This window comes from Cherax quadricarinatus, chromosome 32, assembly GCF_038502225.1.
Source record: "Cherax quadricarinatus isolate ZL_2023a chromosome 32, ASM3850222v1, whole genome shotgun sequence".
Taxonomy (NCBI): domain Eukaryota; kingdom Metazoa; phylum Arthropoda; class Malacostraca; order Decapoda; family Parastacidae; genus Cherax; species Cherax quadricarinatus.
Genome location: NC_091323.1, coordinates 23,990,806 through 24,017,936, shown reverse-complemented (window position 1 = coordinate 24,017,936; position 27,131 = coordinate 23,990,806). Strand labels below are relative to the sequence as shown.

The 27,131-nt window shown below is 40.9% G+C and overlaps 1 protein-coding gene across 4 annotated transcripts in view; it reads right to left on the bottom strand.

Moving 5' to 3' along the window:
- LOC128690286 (mucin-2) overlaps positions 1–27,131 on the bottom strand; it is a 111,733-nt gene that overhangs the window by 68,471 nt on the left and 16,131 nt on the right. For all 4 annotated transcript variants that reach the window (XM_070090537.1, XM_070090538.1, XM_070090539.1 and 1 more), the window contains exon 2: positions 2,003–2,053. In XM_070090537.1, coding sequence (XP_069946638.1) covers positions 2,003–2,053 — 51 coding nt within the window. The remainder of the gene's footprint in view (positions 1–2,002; positions 2,054–27,131) is intronic.

Here is a 27,131-nt window from a genome sequence, read left to right as displayed (position 1 = left end):
GGCGCTGCTAGGTCCTCCAGCATAATAATGGTCATTTTTCCCGTTCACCCTCCCTCCTGGCCTGCCCGTCCTTCACGTGTGCTGTTCTCTTGGCAAACTCATTCACCATGGTTTACTCATTTCCAGTGACTTACCCCTTCCTCATGGTTACCCCCTGCCATGGATCGGGTCACGAGGGCGTTGACATAGCTTATCTCTTTCCCTAGCTACTCCTTTCATCGTAACTTGCTTATTCTTCCTTGTATGATCTCTCACACTACCTGCCTGAGGAAGCAACAGTCATCTGGTGGAGCTAGGGAGGGGGAAGACATTTACATCACCTCAGGTCTTTCTTCATAATTTACAATCCTTAGCCCACAGATTAATTTTATTAGGTGCCTTTAAACAGTGTTGTCAAGGTGTCGTGTACATTTTGACACCATATTATATATCAGTATTACAGTTATGTGAATATTTGTTTCAGCATTTCCTTATCTTTATGAATATAAAAGGCAATTCTATTATTAGTCAGCTTTATGAAAGAATCTCTTATCATATATATATATATATATATATATATATATATATATATATATATATATATATATATATATATATATATATATATATATATCCCTCAGTGTTTTTCATTTTCCCCATTTCTACTATCATTGGTCACCATTAAATTCCCTCATCTTTTTCGTTATAGTTACTTCGTTAAAACCGTTTGATAAATTTGCTTTTGAATTACAAGTTTAATGTTTTTCATTTTTCTTCTGTTGTTTCTGACTTGTTTGAATCTTTGGTAAGTTTGTATTAAGATTTTCTGGTACTTATTTTCAAGATTTCTCTTCTTTTTGATGACTTTTTAGCAGCTTTTTTGAAGTATATTTTGTTTATTATGTGATTATGTATTTTGTCTATACGGTTTTCGTGTAATTTTTATTATGTTTGGTTTATTAAAAACGGTCTATTTTATAATCTAACTTATTTCCGTTATATTTTTATTTCCCTTATCTATATCATAATTTGTTAAATAAATCATTTCTTATAGTACAATAGATGATCACATTTTAAAGTATATTTATATATATCATGCTAATGAGGTCTTTTTCATTCCTTATGAACTTCAGAAAGTCATTGTTGATTTCTTTCACTTTTTTTTTTTTTTCATTTTTTTTTTATTGGGTGGACGGGTAAGCCATCGGAAGGCCTCTGTCATATGATGAGAAGCTCCAGTTTTCGGGTCATCGTATGACTAAGATCCACCTCAGAAAATACTTGTGTTTTACTTGCCGAAAGAGATCTCACAACTACCACTCTTCTCACTGACGATGCTTGTAGCTCGCAGTCTAACAATAACCACCACAACCTGGCTGATTATGAATGATTTCTGGGAATATATCACGTTCTCTCCTGAAGGAAGTTAAAGAGTTTGTTGATAATTTTCCTAATATTGTAAAGGGAGATTTTAAAACACACTGGGTCCTTTAGGGTTACGTAATCTTTAATATACTTAAATTAAAGTTTCCTTTGAAGATGTCATAAAAAAAAGCTTGAGATTAGCAATAGAGGGAAACATTTATACTTAAACTCCCTCTTTGAATTTAATTTTATAAAATTTATTTGCAATCTCGGTTTTTCATTTAAAATTGAATATACAAAAAAATTCTAAGATGTAAATTCATTTGAAATTTTAGATCACTGGGAATATTCTCTCCTTTCCCTTTCCCTCTCCCCCCCCCTAAGAAAACAGTTACCCGAAGGTATGTTTTTTTTATATGCGTATATAAGTATCATCCACTTTGCCTTCAATAAGATTGGCAAATCCGGTGAAATGAGACAAAAATACTTCATAGAAAACTGCAAAAAGATTAGGATCGTTGTTAGGCTTTTTTGTCATCACATTACGTCGCTACTAAGTCCACTCTATCCCGGCTCCAAGAGTCATATCGTGTGTGTGTGTGTGTGTGTGTGTGTGATAGATACAAGGTACAGATTACTTCATCTGGCAGATACTCACGTGTATCCTGTAGCAGCTCATGTCTGCTGCTGCCCTCGACGTCTTCTTCAGCTGTAGAAGAAATAACTCATTATAATCAGAAGTGAACATATTTGAGGTGCACTGCAACAAAAATCACAGTATCACTGTTTCATACATATTAATATTACATACATTTCATATCTTATTCAGGTATATCGTGAAGTTTAATACGTAAGAGGAATTTATATGTCGTATTGAGGTATTCTATTTAAGGCTTTTTAAAGAACAAAAAAGGCACAATATCGTGACTGGAACAATACACAAATAACCCGCACATAGGAGAGAGGAGCTTACGACGACGTTACGGTCCGACTTGGACCATTTACAAAATCACACTGTGAATTTGTAAATGGTCCTTCTTCTTCTTATGACCAGAGCTTTGGTAAGATGAGTAAGGAAGAAGGATGGGTAAGGATAGAAATATTAAATGGTCCAAGTCGGACAGAAAAGTCGTCGTAAGCTCCTCTCTCCTATCTGCGAGTTATTTGTGTATTGTTTAAGGCTCCTTCTTTGATTTGACAAGTCGTAAAATTTTTTTACTTTTCTGTTGTTTTTGATCAAAATTACAATACTTATTAATTTTGTCCCTGTAATTTTGACCTGTTGATTCTTTAATAGATTTGGTGCACTGAGCGTTGTCCCTACTTTAGTGGGTGCTTGTATCAGATTTACGTAAATGACAAATTATGTAAATATGTGTGTAAATTTTTATTCTATTCATACTCTTATATTCACTTGACTTACTGGTATATTTACCTTTTATTCACACATGCCATTCTTAATTAATTTAAGGTTTGTAGAAACGTTTATACTGATACTAGAGAAATATTGTAAACAACAGATTAAAAGATAACCGAAGAACGATAAAGGCAATCAGAGAAAGATAAATGTTATCATGGAGAGATGGAGGTAAATCAAGATACAGAAATAATCAAAGAGAGATATAATCAGAAAAAGATAATACTACAGGAGGTCCTCAAATAAATTAGTTTCATTATAACGTGCTCAGGGAGTCCGCCATATTTATTATTGCTTGTTGTTGAACAAGGTAGGAAGTGCTCATTACAATTTTCGCTTTGCAAACACTTATTCCATGATTAAACCTTGTTGCAATGAGTGGTGAAGCTGTCCTGTGCACCCCTGATGTCTGTGGCCACAAAAAAAAAAAAAAAAAATGTGACAAAACCAGAAGTTTTAAAGAGGTTTGACGATGGACAGTGAGGTGTGGTAAAATTGGTTTTGTTATACGTCGTTAGGTTAATTAAAGTCGCAGTTTCCAAGAACCTGTCGACGACGTTAAGTGAGGGGGTTACTGTATTATCAGATTATCTTGGACTTCAAGATAATTACTTGGCGACAAACAATCCTTAAAATATGGAAAGATCATTAAACACCAGGAAGAGCTACGATTCTCTACACTGTTACTGCACTTTATACGTAAAGTGTATAGTACCCTATGTATCTGACAGTACAGTTGTTGCTTACCCATTGAAGGAAATTAATAATTTTTAGCAACGAGACGTGATGAAGTGAGCTCCATCACGTGACTAATACTCTCACCGTACGTCACAGGACCTAGTTTTGTGGAAAGAAAATAACCTCGGCACCTATTATCTAAATAATATAGTACTTGACCATACTAATTGAGAAGCCTGTGTAACAAGAATCTGAAATCAAGAGAGTAGTGTTAAAGTTTATGCAATAAATATGGTGTTGTGCCAGAGTGTGCACAATAAGGCTGATGTAGTGCCGGACTACACAGTAAGGCTGATTAACTGCTTGGATTTACATCAAGAAATATAAGTTCCTGAAGCACTGGGATTATACGACGATACTAATAGTTGTTAAGGTTTCATGTAGATTATGCGGGGGAAGCTATGGTCCTCCAAGATAGCCTTTGAACTTTAAACTTATATTCCCTTAAAAGACGTAGATTAGAAAAAATAGGATTGAAATGTACAAATGAGAATAACGAATAAAATTCTGAAAATACCTAATAAAGATTGAACACCTAATACTGGGTTCAAATTAGATTATTTTGGATTTAGAAAAACCCCGTTTGAAAGCAGTGTTGAAGATGTGTGGAACAAGCTACCAGTTAGAGACAAAGAGGCGAGCACTCTGGGTAGTTTTTACATGTTTTCGACAAATACATGAATTTTTTTTATTATGATGCTCTCAAAATTATTTAGAAATGATTCTATGGCCGTCACCCGTGACATGTGAATAAAGCTCTCACTGTACCTTCTGCGCTGTCCTGCGTTTCCCATGACTTGCTGATCAGTAAGTAAAAAGTTGTATGATGTATGTGCGGCGGCACAACATTGTACCACGATGATGACACAGAAACCTGGCAGCACTTGAGATAGATGCGTGAATACAGGATAATTATCCAGTCTGTGAATACCTCTTTGTGGTTACTTCATCCCAGTTATGTACGTGGTGTTCTTTCTTCAGTGTTTAATTTGTCATTTTTTTTTTGTAATTTCCAGTGGTTGCATCATTTACTACCTCCTCTTATACCCCTTTCCATTGTTCTAACAATCTTCAAAGAAAAACTTTCCAGTATCTCTTTTCGCACGGCTTTTTTCTTAGTTTACAGTTGTGGCTTCTTGTTGGTGCTAAAACATCGTGTTTATTTCTTCGTATATTTTGTATTCTTTATCATTTATTAGGTGTGGACGGTAAATAGTAAATACTTTCTAAATAGTTGTTCATATCTTACAGTTTAAGTGTTTCGGCAAGAGTTTCATGTGCTGGATATTATAAATCATCAAATTAACAATACTAATTAGACGATGATGCTTACTTACCAAGCAAACTTTTGCTTTATGTAGCTGTTAGTTTATTCTTTTATAAATCAACAGTGACAAAAAATTTCAGTGTTATGAAACTAATATTTTGAAAGCTCCTTGGATAAGTAAATATGTACCATTATTTGATGTTATGTCACGGTCAGTTTTCATGACATGTTGACACAGTGGCATCACGATACCCCACGCTCTGTTAAACCTGCCTGTCACACTGATCTCTACTCTGATAGTTGTCGTAACCATGACACCATACTGTGTTCAACACTGCCTCCGTCACACTACTTGCTGTGTCGTTGCTGAGCAACGCTTATAATTATTAAAAGAGAACAATTGATGGCCGTCATACATAAGTGTTTGTGTGATAATCTATAATCGTTATAGCAGAGACTGATGGTCAACAAGTGAAAGATGATCAAGGTAAGAGAATTGTTAAATAAAGCGTAAAGGTTGAATTAAATATGGCGATAAGTAGGATAAGACTGGAGTACAGTAAGGTAAAACTGGAGAACAAGAAAGTAAGGCTTAATTAAGAACATCAAGGCTGAAGGAAAGTCTGGAGAACAGTAAGGTAAAAATAAAATACAGTATGGCTAGAAAAAAAGTCTGAAAAACAGTAAAACACGTCTGGAGGACAATTAAGGTTGGAAAACGAGGTAAGGCTGGAGAACAAGATAATACACTGGAAGAAAACAAGTTAAAAAGCACATTTGACAACTGTGACAATGGCCTGATAATTCATAAAATGAGGCCAACAGGTATAACATGAACAGTAGGAAAATGTACGTATGTTTAAATTTCTAACATACAGATCACGGTGGAGTAGTAAACAAAAAAAAAGTTTCATGGTACTGCACTTTTTTATTTCATTAAGCCTACATTATGATCCTGGCACTTTCTTATTCTTAAAGTATACAGATAAAAATATTATCTACACATCAGTAAAGTGTTTAAGCGGGCAGAGGAAAATAATATATTCAGTCTCAAAACTCCAGACCGTCGCGTTAGCCACTGGACCAGCTAACGATCTGGAGTTTTGAGACTCTGATCGCGGGTTCTATCCCCGCCCGTGGTATGGTTAATACATTCAGTGGTTACAAATATCAGCTGTTTACGTGTGGAAAGAACAAAGGTTTATCACTGAGCATAGGTTACAAAACACAGGCAAACCATCTCAGAAAGAAAGGAACTTGTGAAAGATCTAGGAATAATAATGTCCATTAACCTATCGTTTTCAGAACACAAGACAAATACAACAATGACCAGGACAGTGATGAGGTGGATTATGAGAAGTTTTAAAGCATATTATACCAATAATGGTTCTACTCAAATTACTCGTGCTCTGACTTCTAAAATATTGTTATATGCTTACAGCTCTTTACAAGGTAGAGAAACCTTAGATACGAAAAATATAGAGATCATTTTCTTCTTGTATATAATAAAAAGTTAAATTAATGTGAACTCCTAAACTCAGTTGAAATGTAATCACTGGAACAGGCAAGAGAGAGAGAAATGTCTGAAGATATATATATATATATGGAAGATACTCGAGAGTCAGGTCCCTAATCTGCACACTACCATAACAACTTACTAGCGTGAGAGATACGAAAGGAAATGCAGAATAGACCTGGTAAAAAACATTGATGCTATAGACTATTAGAAAACGCTGAGTCAACATCCGTGGCCCAGGAATGTAACATTATGCATTTTTTTACAACCAAATACAAGAAATATTCCCGCACAGTAATTAAAATTTTAAGAAAAAAAAAGGGAACAGTTCCTGCAACAAGTGCGCAGTCATTTTTTGATGGCATTGTAGGTTAACAGGCATTAGGAACCAACAGCCTGTTTGATCAAGCTGTCAACAGTGAAGTCTGGCCTCGGGCCGGGCTGCGAGCGTAGAATTCTGGAAACCTGTCTCAAGTATATCACAGGTAAGATATGGGCGATAATACAATGGATAAGGTGTCGGGTGTCATCGAGTTACCTGACACCTTATCCATTATATTATCACCCCTGCCTTACCTGTGATATACTTGAGACCGGTTTCCAGAGTTCTACGCTCGCAGCCCGGCCCGAGGCCAGATTTCATCTTGCATGGTGTGGTGGACTCAAGTCTCCCTTCACCTCCTAACACTGTGCTTCCTTCCTCTTTCTAGCCTCTCTCTCCCCCCCCCCCTCATCTTTTCCTTTCACTTGCCCTCCTCCTCATCCTGCTTATCTTACACTTTCCTACTTTATTTTTCATCTCACCTCCTCTCAATTCTTCTTTTCCCTCTCATCTTCCGCTTCCCTGCCTTCTCTTCTAATCTCCTTCCACTTCAATGGATTCCTTCATCGTCTCATTTTTCCCTTCTACTTCCGAGTCTCCTCCCGCCTTCAACACTTCTCCCTTACCAGCTGTCCTTCACTTGTGTATTTCCTTTATCATCGACCTTTCTAACTCCTCCCTTAGTCATTTACTACTTCAGTTATCGCTCCACTAACTTGTCTTCCTATCCATGTACCTTTATACCTCCCTTGTCTCATTCTTTTCCCTATTCTTTTGTGCCTTCCACTCTCCACCTCCATCTCTGTCCTCACCTCTCCTTTTTTAACTCCCTCCCCTTCTACCTCCCTCGTCCTGAGCCAATTTGATTACCTCATGTTTGAAATCCATCCCGCGTGACGAATAAGATAGGGAGGAGAAAATAGATAGCCTTTATTACCGCAGCGTAAATCTCAGGTAGAAAAGGGCAGCTACACTGTTCGTGTATCCAACTTTGTTAGCTAAAGAATCTGCACCAATATCTCTCACTCTCTAGCCTGAGGCGTGTGGGTCAAGAATGTCCACGCACCTCAGTAGAACCCAGACCACCCCGGTAGAAGAGAAAAATTTCTTTCTCCCTCTCTCTCTCTCTCTCTCTCTCTCTCTCTCTCTCTCTCTCAAACTGGTTCATGTACATGTGTGAAAATGTAAACACGGGCTTTCATCTGGAGGCGCTGGATACATCGCCATACGCACATAGTATAACTTAAAGGGCGAGCTTTACGTGGAACGGAGAGTTCATGTAATGTAGGTAGTGTTCAAGAGAACACTCGGGATGATCCTTGCAGTCTTGGTAAGTTCTTTCTTCTTTACCACAACACGATCTATCCAAGTCACCATTACATGGTAACTTCCTCGACACCGCAAAACAGCGGAATTCACAAATAACTTTTCAGCCAATCTGAGCTTTCCACCCCGACATAAAACCTCGCAGGACACTTGCCGTGAGCGAAGTTATTGCACTCAGAGTGAGGTTGTTGCACTCTGTGTGGAGTGGGTGTCGTTGTTGAACTCTGTGAGTGAGGTTAGGTTGTTGCACTCTGTGTGGTTGGGTAGGATTTTCTACTCTTTAAATGAAGTTGCATTTTATTTGGTTGCTGCATTCCGGTTAGGTGTAGTTGTACCAAATTTGTGGGTGGGCTGTCGCACTCTGTGTAGTCGGGTTACTTGTTTGTGCAAAGGTTCCCTCCATGCGACCATACTTAGCTGTTTCCAACATTACATTTCATGTGATACACTGTTACATGTCAAATCACTTTCTTAATCAGTTTAAAAAACTAACTATCCAATCAGATCACCTCGTACTACATTAAGTAAAAATATTATTTGGAATTGCGAACATTCTGCCCCCGGGTAATGAATATGATTAATAGTAATAATATATAATAATAATAATAATGATAATTATTTTGGGAAAGGCTTGAAGGTCATATCACCAACCTGTATGCTACCATATCTTACTGGAGTGAGAGACAGAAAAAAAACACATGTAAAATTAACCCAGTGAAAGTTGGGAGTCTCTAGGTACCATTATTGTCAATATAACGTTTTCCAAGACTTAAATTTAGCTATTACCAACAGTTGTAAGAAATATTGCCGGAAAAGTAAACATACAGGTTTCAAGAGGATGCTGAACTTATTTGCCTGAATGAAGCAGATGCCAGATCAGCCAGACTGTGATGGCTAAATAATGCAGGCTGCTGGCAGCAATAGTTTGATTTACTAGGCAATCAATTAATTTTGGCTCTCGAAAAGGTTTCGATAGTAGAAGACACGAAATCTATCACAAGTATATATCAGATTATTATTATTATTATTATTATTATTATTATTATTATTATTATTATTAGTAGTAGTAGTAGTAGTAGTAATAGTATAATCACCATTATCATTATTTCTCCTATTATCACACTTAAGGCTGTTGAAGCTTTTGATAAAGCTGTTTGTATTAGTGATGGATAAGGGCGAGACTGGCATGTGCTGAGGGTTGCCCCACCTTGCTGAGTTCAAGGACAAGCACGCCACCATACCTGAGGCTGGGTTAACAGGGGTTAGAATGCTGATTATGTGGTTAACAGGGGTTAGAATGCTGGTTATGTGGTTAACAAGGCTTAGAATGCTGATTATGTGGTTAACATGGATTACAATGCTGTTTATAGTTAACAAGGGTTAGAATGCTGGTTTTATGGTTAACAGGGGTTAGACAGCTGGTTATGTGGTTTAAAAGGGTTAGACATCTGGTTGTAGTTAACAGGGTTAAAACAGCTGGTTGTAGTTAACAGGGGTTAGACAGCTGGTTATGTGGTTAAGGGGTTAGACAGCTAATTATGTGGTTAGACAGATGGATATATTGTTAACAGGGGTTAGACAGTTGATCATGTGGTTAGCAGGGGTTAGACAACTGATTGTGTGGTTAACAGGGGTTAGACAGCTGGTTGTGTAGTTAACAGGCGTTAGACATGATTATTTAGTTGACAGTTGGTTATTTGGTTGACAGGGAGTAGTCAGCTGGTTATTTGGTTGACTAGGAGTAGACAGCTGGTTATGTGGATGACATCATGGTTGTGTAGGTTCTTATGAGGTAAGTACCTGGGTATGTGGTTGGCATGTGATGGACAGTTTTTCATGTGGTTGGCAGGTAGCAGACAGATGCTTTTGAAGTTGACATGATTATAATAAAAAAGAAGCGCTAAATCACAAGGGTTATACAGCAAAGTGATTATGTGGTTGACAGTAAGCAAGCAGCGTGGTTAGGTGGTTGAGAGGTAATAGACGGGGTGGTTATGTGGCTGACCGGTTAGGTAAGGTTTGTCAGGAAACGGGACAAGTGTTTCCTGATGCGGGTCTCAGTTATATGATGACCCGCCACTTTAGCTTTTAGTCATCAGACCGAAGCCTTCTGCTGGCTCACCGATCCACCCCTTAAAAAATTATGGCTATTATTATAACCATTTTGACCGGCGATGAACATCTGAGCGACTAAAGTTTGGCTGAAGACAAAAAAATATACTTTAATTAGGATACGTTATCAAAAACATTGTCACGTAATAATGATTTTTAATTCTGCCAGTTTTTCTTATATCATAAATCAAACTTTTAAAAGGCACTCATGACTGTTGACAGCGGACACAGTGGCTAACTGCAACTATATCAGTCACAGTAGAAGCGAGTGGTAATGCAGTGCTTGGGGCAACAAATCCGTAGGTTGTTGTTAAAGATTCGCCGGTATTCTCCCGGCCCGGGCCCTTCCAAGTGGTGGCCCGGCACTGGCTCCCTGTCTAGGGAGTGTCTGAGACCTAAGTCTCCCATGGGAGGAGGCACAAGTACCCCCCTCATCTTGTGAGCTACAAACTCAGGCTCTGGCACCAACCCTGCCCTAGAAGGGCAACGCATGGTGTCGATCGTGCTAGCGCTGTGCTCTCCTGTGTGGAGTGTCGTGTGTTGGTGTTCATTTTCATTCATGTTGATTCGCTGGTACTTCCGGCCCAGGTCTTCTCCAGATGGTGACCCGGCAGATGGTGATCCGTAGGAATCAGACAGTCCTTGATAAATGGGAAGCAGTCAGGTTCACTCCGAGGAAAGAGAAGGCGTCACCAGTTATTTTGATCAAGAGCCCTTCTCCGGCATCAAGGCACCCTTCCCCTCATGAAGAGGACTGAGTATTAATAACGAATCTTGTATTATACAAGGGACATAATACGACAAATGTATAAACTAGACATACGTGTGACGTTAGAAAAATTCAATATATTCAGCGGATTTGTAAAATTGTTGCATGTATTAGTTTTATTAGTAATTGATGTTATTTGTTCGTTGACGCATTTTCCTTAGTGGCAGCTGATTCTCTTGTCATGCTGCCTGTGTTCCATTCTCAGGTGGCAGGACGTGATGTGTGGTTTCATTACATCTGCTGCTCTCGTTTATCTACCAGTGAATAGGTACAAGTGTTATTTGACTGCTGTTGGTAGCATCTTAGGGATGGTATATAATAAGTTTCATCTGAGTTGAGCTTGGAAAACTCTTTGTAAAACCAATTTCTGTCAGATCTTTCTCTGAACACTGTATATTCTCCAGTGTGCTCTGCTGTTTCCTCATCCTCATCACACCATGTTTTTGTGCTAATTCTTCTTGCTGGTTTGATTGATAGGCGACACTCGGGTTTTGTCGATCCGTGGTACCCTTGAGACTTCGAAATACCTGCACAGTACGCTCTGGGTTATGGGACGTACTAGATGCTGGAGGTTGAAAGTACTCCTCGTATAGTCTGGTTGGTAATGAGACATTATTCCAGCACATACGAAAACATGCTTGAGCAGTTCTGTAATCAGCAGGATTTTCATGGTTTTTACAAAAGTTAAGAAATCTCCGAGATATTCCTAGTTTCTTGAAATTACAAGATATATTGAAGACGTTTAAACAGATATCCTAGAGACATCATCCGGAATATTTCTCATGGACACAAACTTGGAAGCGTTCGTCATTAAACCCGTGGGTATATAAGGTCTGTATAGCCCTTATAAGATGCTTGATATTCTCATAGTAACCCTTGAAGGGCTTGGGAGGCGCTGCAGAGGACGAGGCGAGGAGCCAGGGTGTCCAGGGGTCGTTGTCCTCCACCAGCGCCTTCGGCTGCACCACTACCACAGTCACCCCACCGCTACCATCCCCACCACTACAGCCTACGCAACGGCTAATACTAACCCATAATCACAATACTACTTCCACATCCACCTCTACTATCGTCACCACTACCAACCCACCATGACCGTCCCTATCACTACCACATCCACAAGAGCCACTGTCACTCCCCCACAAGAACCATTATTACGCCCACAACTCTACCACTCCCACAACCACTACACACACCTAGCCACCCCTCCCACCATCATCATTGGTGACTCTTTAGATTACATGAAGTGTGAGAATAGTAAAAATTGTTAAGCGTAGGAAAATAGCTTGAATCATATTTTAAAAGAAGCAGATACGGGGCCTGCACTTTAAAAATGGTTAAGAATGTTGTGATTCGGGAGGTCATTGAATCCTAATACCCATACTGTCCTGGAAAGGCAGCCAGTGTTTGAATGGTGATGAATTTTTCTTCTTATGGTCACCTTGCCTTGAAGGGAAACTGACGATGTGTTAAAATCCACAAATATCGCCTTTTCATTATATAGTATCGTCCAGTTTTGTGCTTCAGTACATACGCTTCCTTCACACATTTCCTTCCCTTTCCAAACCCATTCCATTGTTCTATAGCCCCTCTTTCTCATTACTCATCCATCGCAGTTTTGCCATAAGCGTTACCTGTTATACTCAACAGGCTTCTTGCACCATAATTCTTACATCTCTTGCACATTTTTCCTAGTTAGAGAGGAATCACACACCTCTTGTTAATTCTTGGTAGGAGACTGGGTAGTGGTTACATTTAGATGTAATTCATCCTCCTAAATTTGTTACTTCAAAAAGTGTGTGAAATTTTGTGTGCAGACAAGAATGTAAGATATCTAAACTAACCTTGTTCCCACCCAAGTGTTACTGGGCAGCCTGTAAAGAATGTACGGTATATGGAGCACCAAATGATTTCCTGTCAAGTCCGAATGACTTTTCATGTCGTTGCTTTGATAATTTTATTGCTCCATGATGCTTCTAAGTTGAGGAGAATATATATCAGAGAAATGTCCGTATTTGTTACCATTTCTGTAGTAAAATGTTCTTTTGAGAACAGTGAGGAAACTGTGCAACCTTTTGGTGAAGCATTACTAAGATGACGCAATGGAAGCACTCTTCGTGCTCTGCTTCCTCAAGTACGACTACATCCAACACGAGATCAAACTGCAAACGCATCAGTCATTAAGTTTTTGAGAACACAAAGCAGTACGTAGAACACAAATAAATACAGCGGATATTAGGATCGATGCTTCACAAGAAATAACAGATTTAATCTTTGTGTGTCTTGTGTTCAAAATATAGCTAGCAGGTGATGTGGTCTTAATCTTAGCAAGATGTGTCTTGATCATAGTGAGAGGACCGCCTTGATCTTAGTGAGCTGACTGTCTTCATCATAGAAGATCAAATTGATCATAGTGAGCTGATCGTCTTGATCATGGGAGAGGATCACCTTGATCACAGTGAGAAGATCGTCTTGATCACGGTGAGAGGATCGTCTTGACCAGTGAAAGGATCGTTTTGATTACGGTGAGAGGATAGTCTTGATCACAGTGAAAGGATCGTCTTGATCACGGTGAGAGAATCGTCTTGATCACAGTGAAAGGATCGTCTTGATCACGGTGAGAGGATCGTCTTGATCACAGTGAAAGGATCGTCTTGATCACGGTGAGAGGATCGTCTTCACCACAGTGAAAGGATCGTCTTCATCATAGTGTTATAGCCATCATGATCATAGTGAAATAGCCGTCTTGAACCTAACGAAAGGGTTGTTGATTATAGCAAGGTGGATGTGAACTCCAACATAATGTGTGGAGACAGTAACCAAGTGTTAGTGACCTGGTATGTTGGATTAAAGCGTAGAACTTTGGTTGTCCTGGTGTACCTGATGACAGGTTAAAACCTCGTGTCTTAGAGCGTAGAGCTGTGGTTGTTGTCCTGGTATACCCGATGACAGGTTACACCCGCCTCAAGGATATCAACACTACATAATTGTTTATTTTCTTGTTCGTTGTTTTCATTTGTTTGTTGTCTTTATCAACAGTGTATTGTTTTGATTTGAGAGAATGAATGAATGAGTGTTTAAATTGGGATCTGAGCGGTTTATTGTTGTTATATTAATAAGGAAGCGCTAAATCTATAGGGATCATGCAATGTCTAGGGAAATGGAACTAAACAGGTTTGACTCAAACAAGGGGAAAGTTAGCTCTAATTTCTTGGATGAAGATCCCTTCACCGTCATTAAGGCATGCCCCCTTTCCTCCCCTTGATTAGTCTGTTTATACATATTAATGTGTTATAATTAAGCTCAGTAATATCTGAGGAAACAGGTAAATGATTGAGGTGTTAAGGGTGTCTGTTCATGTGAAGAAAACTTTACACATGCATGGATCTCAACAGTACCGTGATGTAGATTATAGTAAACTGTTTACACATGCATGAATCTCAACAGTACCGTGATGTAGATTATAGTAAACTGTTTACACATGCATGAATCTCAACAGTACCGTGATGTAGATTATAGTAAACTGTTTACACATGCATGAATCTCAACAGTACCGTGATGTAGATTATAGTAAACTGTTTACACATGCATGAATCTCAACAGTACCGTGATGTAGATTATAGTAAACTGTTTACACATGCATGAATCTCAACAGTACCGTGATGTAGATTATAGTAAACTGTTTACACATGCATGGATCTCAACAGTACCGTGATGTAGATTATAGTAAACTGTTTACACATGCATGGATCTCAACAGTACCGTGATGTAGATTATAGTAAACTGTTTACACATGCATGAATCTCAACAGTACCGTGATGTAGATTATAGTAAACTGTTTACACATGCATGAATCTCAACAGTACCGTTATGTAGATTATAGTAAACTGTTTACACATGCATGAATCTCAACAGTACCGTGATGTAGATTATAGTAAACTGTTTACACATGCATGAATCTCAACAGTACCGTTATGTAGACTGTAGTAAACACTTAGGATTTTTAAGTAAGACACGTGAGTAAACACAGGTATATATTTATTAGAAAATGTTTCGCTTCCGGGACCTTGATTACTTTTAACATAAATATTAATGACCAAACTAGCACACCTGTTACTAGTTTCATGAGTGTTTCTACCTTTACATCCCTTCAGTTGATGCTGGTGAAGAGGTCTTCATCCAAGGAACTGGAGCTAACCTCCATTCCCTTGTCTAACCTAATTATCTCCCAATCCCAAGGCGCTGTATGATGTGTGGGTTTCGCGCTTCCACATGAAATTAGTAATAATTGACTTTTGTTACCAGCTGGTGATAAATAATGAGGGAAGCTCTCAGTGTTATTTGTAACACTGGTGATAGATAATGAGGGAAGCTCTCAGTGTTATTTGTAACACTGGTGTTAGATAATGAGGGAAGCTCTCAGTGTTATTTGTAACACTGGTGTTAGATAATGAGGAAAGCTCTCAGTGTTATTTGTAACACTGGTGATAGATAATGAGGGAAGCTCTCAGTGTTATTTGTAACACTGGTGTTAGATAATGAGGGAAGCTCTCAGTGTTATTTGTAACACTGGTGTTAGATAATGAGGGAAGCTCTCAGTGTTATTTGTAACACTGGTGTTAGATAATGAGGGAAGCTCTCAGTGTTATTTGTAACACTGGTGATAGATAATGAGGGAAGCTGTCGGTATTATTTGTAACGCTGGTGATAGATAATGAGGGAAGCTCTCAGTGTTATTTGTAACACTGGTTATAGATAATGAGGGAAGCTCTCAGTGTTATTTGTAACACTGGTGATGGATAATTAGAGAAGCTCTCAGTGTTATTTGTAACACTGGTGATAGATAATGAGGGAAGCTCTCAATGTTATTTGTAAAACTGGTGATAGATAATGAGGGAAGCTCTCAGTGTTATTTGTAACACTGGTGGTAGATAATGAGGGAAGCTTTCAATGTTATTTATAACACCGGTGATAGATAATGAGGGAAGCTCTGAGTGTTATTTGTAACACTGGTGATAGATAATTAGGGAAGCTCTCAGTGTTATTTGTAACACTGGTGATAGATAATGAGGGAAGCTCTCAATGTTATTTGTAAAACTGGTGATAGATAATGAGGGAAGCTCTCAGTGTTATTTGTAACACTGGTGGTAGATAATGAGGGAAGCTCTCAGTGTTATTTGTAACACTGGTGATAGATAAAGAGGGAAGCTCTCAGTGTTATTTGTAACACTGGTGTTAGATAATGAGGGAAGCTCTCAGTGTTATTTGTAACACTTGTGTTAGATAATGAGGGAAGCTCTCAGTGTTATTTGTAACACTAGTGATAGATAATGAGGGAAGCTCTCAGTGTTATTTGTAACACTGGGGATAGATAATGAGGGAAGCTCTCAGTGTTATTTGTAACACTGGTGATAAATAATGAGGGAAGCTCTCAGTGTTATTTGTAACACTGGTGATAGATAATGAGGGAAGCTCTCAGTGTTATTTGTAACACTGGTGATAAATAATGAGGGAAGCTCTCAGTGTTATTTGTAACACTGGTGATAGATAATGAGGGAAGCTCTCAGTGTTATTTGCAACACTGGTGATAGATAATGAGGGAAGCTGTCAGTATTATTTGTAACGCTGGTGATGGATAATGAGGGAAGCTCTCAGTGTTATTTGTAACACTGGTGATAGATAATGAGGGAAGCTCTGAGTGTTATTTGTAACACTGGTGATAGATAATTAGGGAAGCTCTCAGTGTTATTTGTAACACTGGTGATAGATAATGAGGGAAGCTCTCAATGTTATTTGTAACACTGGTGATAGATAATGAGGGAAGCTCTCAGTGTTATTTGTAACACTAGTGATAGATAATGAGGGAAGCTCTCAGTGTTATTTGTAACACTGGTGATAGATAAAGAGGGAAGCTCTCAGTGTTATTTGTAACACTGATCATAGATAATTAGGGAAGCTCTCAATGTTATTTGTAAAACTGGTGATAGATAATGAGGGAAGCTCCCAGTGTTATTTGTAACACTGGTGATAGATAATGAGGGAAGCTCTGAGTGTTAGTTGTAACACTGGTGATAGATAAAGAGGAAATATCTTAGTGTTGTAACACTGTGATAGATAAAAATGGAAGCTCTTAGTGTTGTAACACTGGTAATAGATAAAGAGGGAAGCTCTCAGTGTTATTTGAAACACTGTACTTGGCTACTTCACCATCATATTTCTTGACTTGTCTATGTAAAAGCACATTCTCTAATTTAGTGTTTTTATTCACAGAATAAGTTATTAAATTTCGTTATTGTGTTACATGGGAAGAGCTGTGGGGAAACTTCCCTCAGTCGGTTGATGGTAGGTCAACAGTAGTGCTGGGTCATGGTAGGTTAATGGTATCCCGGGGTCATGAGAGATCAGATTGATGGTAGCTCAGCAGTAGTGTTGGGTCATGGTAGGTTAATGGTATCCCGGGGTCATGGGAGATCGTAGGTGTGGGAACCTGCTCCCTTTGCCTGGGGCTTGTCTTTGCCTGATTGTGAAGGTGGGGGATGTAATGGTGGTGGATGGGGTGGTAGTGGTGGTGGAGAGAATAGTGGTGATAAAAAGTGGGGTGGTGGTGGTGGAGGAGATAATGATGATTCAGAGGCTTGGAGTGGTCGTTGGGGTTGTAGTGGTGGTGGTGGTGGTAGTTGTGGTGGGTCATCAGTGTTTTATATATTTGTTGTTAATATTGACGATTATAGGGGGTGGTGGGAGCAACAAATTATTGAGGCCTTCAGAACACTGTGTTGTCTTCAGTAAATAATTCTGCTAAGAATAATCAAGTTGAAAGTCATTTCCTTTGTGATTATTGCCTTCTCGTGTTTGATTTATAAAAATAATGTATTATTTAGAGACTCCTTAATAATGTATTATTTAGAGACTGTTATTTTATCACTCCTCCCGTTGTCAAGAGACGAAATTATGTACCTGCTAAGTGACAGTAGGGAGAGGCGATTATCCGATTGACTGTATATAGAGGTGACTGTACGATATGATTATCAGATTGACTGCCTAGGGAGGCCACTGGCTAATTATGTAGAGAGGTAACTTGATAAAAGTATCAGAAACATTTGCAGCACCTGGAAATCATTATTTGAAGACGTTTCGCCAATGGCTGGTTTTATCAATTCATTATAGAGGCTCTGTGGAGACAGAAGATGAGGAAACCAGTCCCTTAACCTTGTATAACTATACACAGAAGACAGTGTAGGATGAAGTAATCAGGCCTTCAGCCTGGAAACCGGTGTTCGGCACCTTAGTCTTGATGAATCAAGACTAAGGTGCCGAGGAACTTAGTAAATCACTAGCTGGTCTATAATAAATTACTACAATCTGGTATCGTGCTAGAGATGTGTAAGATAGACAATGTGAAACTTATTTACAAAACGGGAGATACGGCATTAGCTTCTAATTATGTATTGACAATTTTTTCTCACGTTAACTGTGAAAAGATTAGTGGAACCACTAATTACGAATGCAGTTTGGTATTTAAAGCGATTGATCTTCATAAAAAAATGTAAATTTGTTTAGGACTTAAGTAAAACCTTCGATAAAGTTTCCACACAAGAGACTGGTAGAGAAAGCAGAGGCACACAATATTAGAGAAGGCATTTTTCCTCGACCAGGACATGGCTGACCGATGGACAACAGTTTGCATAAATGGGGAGAAAGCAGACTGGGGACCAGTCACAAGTAGTTTTCCACAGAGGCCATTCTTAACAAGTTACAAACAACATGAATGAGGGAATAAAAAGCGACAAGTAAGATGGCCGGCTACAAAAATAAGAGAATTAAATATCTGGGGGGATCTCGGGGAGCTTTAGGATGTTTTCGATACAGTAGATTACTGTTATGGTTAGAAATGTGGCAGATGAAGTACAGTGTGACCAGATGTACGATTTTATCTTCGAAAAAAGTAACACGGTGGCGTTTATACAATAAATATTATAGAACGTTTTCAGTTGACTATCAGGCCTCGAACTCGTAAGTGGCACTCCACTGAATGGTTACGCTAGTTCATTGCTAGTTTTCGGCACATTATAAAGCTTAGTCAAATCGAAGGCGAGAAAGACTTAGCAGTTCTTGTAAACAGAAATATGCACAAATGTTAGTAAAACGAAAGACTTCCTGGCCTCATATCAGAAATTATAATTAATAAACTTCCCAGCTTATACAACGGTCTGTGTCGTTGATGAGGCCTCATAGGTAAGACACATATGCAACAGTTAGGTATCTTTATTTCGAAACGTTTCGCCTACACAGTAGGCTTCTTCAGTCGAGTACAGAAAGGTTGATAGAAGCAGAAGATACTTGAAGACGATGTAATCAGTCCATCACCCTTAAAGTTTTGAGGTGGTCAGTCCCTCAGTCTGGAGAAGAGCATTGTTCCGTTGTCTGAAACAATATGAAGTTGAAGTGACAGAATGGGGCCTTTATATAGTGCCAGGAGGTGAGACGTAGGTTGCTTTGGGAGGGCAGGTCCTTCTCAAACCCAGCCGTTCTCACTAGTAGAGGTTGTCGAAGTGGTCTGTACCAAGATACCCTTGTGTTGCAGTGTCTGACAGAATGAACATTAAAATGGTATGAAATACCGACAGATTGTTAGGTAAGACACATATGCAACAGTTAGGTATCTTTATTTCGAAACGTTTCGCCTACACAGTAGGCTTCTTCAGTCGAGTACAGAAAGGTTGATAGAAGCAGAAGATACTTGAAGACGATGTAATCAGTCCATCACCCTTAAAGTTTTGAGGTGGTCAGTCCCTCAGTCTGGAGAAGAGCATTGTTCCGTTGTCTGAAACAATATGAAGTTGAAGTGACAGAATGGGGCCTTTATATAGTGCCAGGAGGTGAGACGTAGGTTGCTTTGGGAGGGCAGGTCCTTCTCAAACCCAGCCGTTCTCACTAGTAGAGGTTGTCGAAGTGGTCTGTACCAAGATACCCTTGTGTTGCAGTGTCTGACAGAATGAACATTAAAATGGTATGAAATACCGACAGATTGTTAGGTAAGACACATATGCAACAGTTAGGTATCTTTATTTCGAAACGTTTCGCCTACACAGTAGGCTTCTTCAGTCGAGTACAGAAAGGTTGATAGAAGCAGAAGATACTTGAAGACGATGTAATCAGTCCATCACCCTTAAAGTTTTGAGGTGGTCAGTCCCTCAGTCTGGAGAAGAGCATTGTTCCGTTGTCTGAAACAATATGAAGTTGAAGTGACAGAATGGGGCCTTTATATAGTGCCAGGAGGTGAGACGTAGGTTGCTTTGGGAGGGCAGGTCCTTCTCAAACCCAGCCGTTCTCACTAGTAGAGGTTGTCGAAGTGGTCTGTACCAAGATACCCTTGTGTTGCAGTGTCTGACAGAATGAACATTAAAATGGTATGAAATACCGACAGATTGTTAGGTAAGACACATATGCAACAGTTAGGTATCTTTATTTCGAAACGTTTCGCCTACACAGTAGGCTTCTTCAGTCGAGTACAGAAAGGTTGATAGAAGCAGAAGATACTTGAAGACGATGTAATCAGTCCATCACCCTTAAAGTTTTGAGGTGGTCAGTCCCTCAGTCTGGAGAAGAGCATTGTTCCGTTGTCTGAAACAATATGAAGTTGAAGTGACAGAATGGGGCCTTTATATAGTGCCAGGAGGTGAGACGTAGGTTGCTTTGGGAGGGCAGGTCCTTCTCAAACCCAGCCGTTCTCACTAGTAGAGGTTGTCGAAGTGGTCTGTACCAAGATACCCTTGTGTTGCAGTGTCTGACAGAATGAACATTAAAATGGTATGAAATACCGACAGATTGTTAGGTAAGACACATATGCAACAGTTAGGTATCTTTATTTCGAAACGTTTCGCCTACACAGTAGGCTTCTTCAGTCGAGTACAGAAAGGTTGATAGAAGCAGAAGATACTTGAAGACGATGTAATCAGTCCATCACCCTTAAAGTTTTGAGGTGGTCAGTCCCTCAGTCTGGAGAAGAGCATTGTTCCGTTGTCTGAAACAATATGAAGTTGAAGTGACAGAATGGGGCCTTTATATAAGGGTGATGGACTGATTACATCGTCTTCAAGTATCTTCTGCTTCTATCAACCTTTCTGTACTCGACTGAAGAAGCCTACTGTGTAGGCGAAACGTTTCGAAATAAAGATACCTAACTGTTGCATATGTGTCTTACCTAACAATCTGTCGGTATTTCATACCATTTTAATGTTCATTCTGTCAGACACTGCAACACAAGGGTATCTTGGTACAGACCACTTCGACAACCTCTACTAGTGAGAACGGCTGGGTTTGAGAAGGACCTGCCCTCCCAAAGCAACCTACGTCTCACCTCCTGGCACTATATAAAGGCCCCATTCTGTCACTTCAACTTCATATTGTTTCAGACAACGGAACAATGCTCTTCTCCAGACTGAGGGACTGACCACCTCAAAACTTTAAGGGTGATGGACTGATTACATCGTCTTCAAGTATCTTCTGCTTCTATCAACCTTTCTGTACTCGACTGAAGAAGCCTACTGTGTAGGCGAAACGTTTCGAAATAAAGATACCTAACTGTTGCATATGTGTCTTACCTAACAATCTGTCGGTATTTCATACCATTTTAATGTTCATTCTGTCAGACACTGCAACACAAGGGTATCTTGGTACAGACCACTTCGACAACCTCTACTAGTGAGAACGGCTGGGTTTGAGAAGGACCTGCCCTCCCAAAGCAACCTACGTCTCACCTCCTGGCACTATATAAAGGCCCCATTCTGTCACTTCAACTTCATATTGTTTCAGACAACGGAACAATGCTCTTCTCCAGACTGAGGGACTGACCACCTCAAAACTTTAAGGGTGATGGACTGATTACATCGTCTTCAAGTATCTTCTGCTTCTATCAACCTTTCTGTACTCGACTGAAGAAGCCTACTGTGTAGGCGAAACGTTTCGAAATAAAGATACCTAACTGTTGCATATGTGTCTTACCTAACAATCTGTCGGTATTTCATACCATTTTAATGTTCATTCTGTCAGACACTGCAACACAAGGGTATCTTGGTACAGACCACTTCGACAACCTCTACTAGTGAGAACGGCTGGGTTTGAGAAGGACCTGCCCTCCCAAAGCAACCTACGTCTCACCTCCTGGCACTATATAAAGGCCCCATTCTGTCACTTCAACTTCATATTGTTTCAGACAACGGAACAATGCTCTTCTCCAGACTGAGGGACTGACCACCTCAAAACTTTAAGGGTGATGGACTGATTACATCGTCTTCAAGTATCTTCTGCTTCTATCAACCTTTCTGTACTCGACTGAAGAAGCCTACTGTGTAGGCGAAACGTTTCGAAATAAAGATACCTAACTGTTGCATATGTGTCTTACCTAACAATCTGTCGGTATTTCATACCATTTTAATGTTCATTCTGTCAGACACTGCAACACAAGGGTATCTTGGTACAGACCACTTCGACAACCTCTACTAGTGAGAACGGCTGGGTTTGAGAAGGACCTGCCCTCCCAAAGCAACCTACGTCTCACCTCCTGGCACTATATAAAGGCCCCATTCTGTCACTTCAACTTCATATTGTTTCAGACAACGGAACAATGCTCTTCTCCAGACTGAGGGACTGACCACCTCAAAACTTTAAGGGTGATGGACTGATTACATCGTCTTCAAGTATCTTCTGCTTCTATCAACCTTTCTGTACTCGACTGAAGAAGCCTACTGTGTAGGCGAAACGTTTCGAAATAAAGATACCTAACTGTTGCATATGTGTCTTACCTAACAATCTGTCGGTATTTCATACCATTTTAATGTTCATTCTGTCAGACACTGCAACACAAGGGTATCTTGGTACAGACCACTTCGACAACCTCTACTAGTGAGAACGGCTGGGTTTGAGAAGGACCTGCCCTCCCAAAGCAACCTACGTCTCACCTCCTGGCACTATATAAAGGCCCCATTCTGTCACTTCAACTTCATATTGTTTCAGACAACGGAACAATGCTCTTCTCCAGACTGAGGGACTGACCACCTCAAAACTTTAAGGGTGATGGACTGATTACATCGTCTTCAAGTATCTTCTGCTTCTATCAACCTTTCTGTACTCGACTGAAGAAGCCTACTGTGTAGGCGAAACGTTTCGAAATAAAGATACCTAACTGTTGCATATGTGTCTTACCTAACAATCTGTCGGTATTTCATACCATTTTAATGTTCAAGATTAACCAACATGACCTATAAGCCAACACAAGCTTTAACCAATAGATTTACCAACACATACTATAATCTAAAGATATACCAACACGAACTCGTCATTCGTCTCTCAGCCCTTGAGTAGAGAGGACGTGCGCTGCTGCTACCCCCTGGTGTTGATTAGTGGCAGTTATATTTTCACAGCATGGCGCAGGCAAGCCGGAGACGCATAAACACAGTCTGTGTTGAGCTTATCCGTGGGGCTGTGACAGGAACTTCTATGGACCTGATACTACCTGCAATCATACGAGATACATATGGTATTGCTGACGAGGAGATATATGGAGTAGCGCTGAATGGCACGACGAGGATCTTTGTCAAGTTTAATTTGGCAAGTGTGTATGAGGCGGTAGTCGACAAGTACCAGGAGGTTACTTTGACAGTTAACTCCGCTGTGACCGTGCGACTTCACGACGTTTCTCGCCATTACACATGGGTTAAGATTAGAAATGTGCCATTCGAGGCGGATGATTCTGACATCCGTCTTGCGATGGGCAAATATGGTACAGTACATATGGCCACTGTTGGGAAGTGGGCCACTGGGCCATACGCAGGGAAACTCGAAGGAACGTATTCTGTGAAGATGACGTTACGTTACCCTATTCCGTCGTACGTAGTGCTGCCAGAATTTCGTACCCAGGTGTTTGTGACATACGCTGGGCAACGCCGGACCTGTCGGTTATGTGGGTCATATGATCACCTAGCGGCTCTGTGTGAAAGGAGGCGTGGCAACATGGAACACAGGCAACGACATACAGCAATAGAGAAGAGTGAGGATTTGCCTTATGTGACTCTGCCTACACAAGGTGGGTCCTGGAGTGAGGAGGTCGAGAGAGCGGAGGAGATGGAGTCAGCAGGTGTGACGAGGGGGGGGGACACCCCTTCATTGAACGCAGCTCAGGTGTTGGAAGAGGACACCCCGACTGCGAGTGCTAGCGATGTGGAAGACTCATTAGCCATGGCTTTAAATGTGTTATTGGCTGACAAGAGTCTTGGGAAGGTTGGGAGTCCAGATCTAGTTCTTGGGTCTGTTGTGGATCCGGGCGTGGAACAGGATCTGAGGTCTGCGCAGTGTGATAAGAATCTTTTGATGCAAGCTGTGGAGGTGGAGGTCCACCGGGACAATGTATCAGACGACATGATGGAAGCAGAGGGAGCATCACGGAAGCGCGCTGCTGCACTATCTGACTCCGAGGACGTGATCACGCCTGCTCAGCGCACTGGCAAAAAGTCCTGGGCGGATGTTACGCAGAGAGGAAACAGCGGCCCTACGGGGCAGGAGTTGGTTAAGAGCGTTTCTAAAGGGGGGGAGAGGGACCGAGGTGTCACGAAACGATCTGGTGGCAAGACAGTACCAGGGTCAAGAAGGAAAACCACTCTGTAAGCTTCAAGTGCATGACATTGAACATTAATGGATTGAGATCAGAGAGAAAGTGTGTATGGTTTAGTGAATATTTGGTGCGTAATAGTGTTGACGTGGTGTTCGTGCAGGAACACAACTACAGACCAGGTTATGAGTTGAAGGTAAATGGGTATAATGTGTATGTGGAGCATGCGATAAGGTTGAAAGGAGGAGTTGCCATCCTGGTAAGGGAAACTAGCCCGTTCGTAGTGAGGCATTGTGAGGGGGGGGGAGGGGAGGGTGATTCGTGTAGATGGGTGGTGGGGTAGGGTACAGATGAGTTTGGTGTGTGTGTATGGTCCAGCAGAGGGAGATGTGCGTATTAAGAATAAATTTGTGAAGGATGTCTTAGTATATTATTTGCGTGCTTTGCCGGGTGTAGCTGTAATTGGTGGTGATTGGAATTGTGTGATAAGGCGTAAGGATGTGGAACCTAGAGGGGCAGGGTATTGTTTGGGGATTTTGGGGGAATTATTAAATGGAGTGGGGTTAATGGACGTTGGACGGGGTGGGGTTGTAGAACATACTTTTGTTAGACGTGGATATGCGGCAAGACTGGATCGATTGTATGTGCCCCGAACAGTAATAGTGAGCAGAGTGCGTGTGGTGGACGCGGTTTTTTCGGATCACAGAGGAGTAATGGTGGACCTAGAATGGGAGGGATTGCCTAGAAGGGGTCAAGGTTATTGGAAGTTAAATGTGAGGCTTTTGCAGGGTGAGGAATGTTGTCAGTCTTTTGCGCAATTGTGGGAACGGTTGGTGGATGAGGCGCCGGGGGATGATGAACTGGTAAATTGGTGGGATTCGGTGGCTAAAAATCGTATCAGAGAATATTATATTTGTCGTGGGAGGGAAGATAATCGGTTAAAGTATGGGTTTCAAAGATATCTTGAAGGGCAGCTGCGGGACTGTTATGCAAGAGGAGGAGCAAGCTATCCAGTGCAGGACATTGAGGGTTTAAAGGAGAGTATTAGGGTATTGCAAAACGAGCGTTTTGATGGTGTGCGAATTATGGGAGGATTGGAAGAAGTGCTATGGGGTGACCGGCCGTCGGCTTGCGTGTTAAGAGGCCAGAGAAAGAGGAGAGTGACGATGGAGATGATGGGGTTAAACGTACATGTAGGGATGGAAGGGTATAGAGCGGGTCAAGCATTGGTAACGACAGAGGGTATGAGTGGATATGTAGACGCTTGGTTTAAGTCATATACGCAAAGTGTGGGCTTCCGTGAGGTGGCATTGAGGGAAATGGGAGAGTATGTGCAGTGTGAGCTTGATGGTCAAGATCGGGTGACATTAGGTGGGCCGATTACGGAGTGTGAGATTTGGCAGGCGTTGTCAGGAGTAAGTTTGGGAAAAGCGCCGGGTATAGACGGACTGCCAAATGATTTCTACGTAAAGAATTGGGGGGTTCTGAGGTTTTTTTTAGTAAGGCTGTTTAACATACTTAAGGCGGCTGAGGTAATGGGAGAGCAGCAACGGACGGCCGTTGTGGTGTTGGTGCCGAAAGGGGAGCAGTCAACGGTAATGGATTATCGGGCACTTTCGCTTATGTGTGGAGATTATAAGTTGTTTGCGAGAATATTAGGGAACAGAATCAAGAGGGTAATAGGCAAGGTAATTGATAAGGGGCAATATGGGGTGCCAGGAAGGTCGATGTATGAAGGGCATGGCATGATTCGAGAATTTATAGAGAAACAGGGGGAGTTGGGTGATGGAGGTGTATTGGCGTTAGATTGGAAGGCTGCTTATGATAGTGTAGAAAGGGAAGCGTTATGGAGGTTTATGCGTTGGCAAGGTTTTGGGGAAGAAATAATATCTTGGGCAAAATTATTGTATCAGGGGGCATCGATGAGGGTGCAGGTTAATGGGAGGCTGGGAGTTAAAATACAGATGCGACGGGGACTGCGCCAAGGCTGCCCACTATCACAAATATTGTTTGCGTGTATACAGGATCCATTTTATAGGGCCATTCGGAGGTGTGTTGCGGGAGGTGGGGAGGGTACTGACCGGGGGGAGGGGGGGGCTGGTATCGTAGGTTATGTGGATGACACGACTGTTTTGGTGAGAGGTAATGGGGATTTGCTTAGGGTGGGTAAGGTGGTGGATGTGTTTGGGGAGGCTTCAGGTATGAAAATTAATGTTGGGAAGACTAAGTTTCTAGACTTAAGGGATAGTACAAATGGGGATGAGGTGGTAGGGGGTGGGTGGAAGGTGGTGGATCAACTAATGATATGTGGGATAATTTATGTGAGAAATACACGGGTGGCTCAAGAGGTGAATTCGGTGAGAATAGTGAATGGAGTATTGAAAAGACTTGGTGGTTTGAGGGCGGCGCAACTAACGCTGCATCAAAGAGTAATAGTGACGAACGTGCTATTGTACAGCAAGATATGGCATGTCGTTGTCATGTACCCGCTGATGAGACGTGAGGTGAAGCGTTTACAACATGGGGTTTTTAGGTTTATATGGGGATCGGGCTGCGAATGGTTAAGTAGAGCGGTGTTAACACTTCCGGTCAGTCGAGGAGGGCTGGGACTTTTACCTCTGGAAAAAAGGATGATGAGCGTGTACCTAAAACGAAGTTATATAAGGGAGGGGTGCGGGAGGGGAGGTGGACTTGTGCGAGTACGTAAGGATATG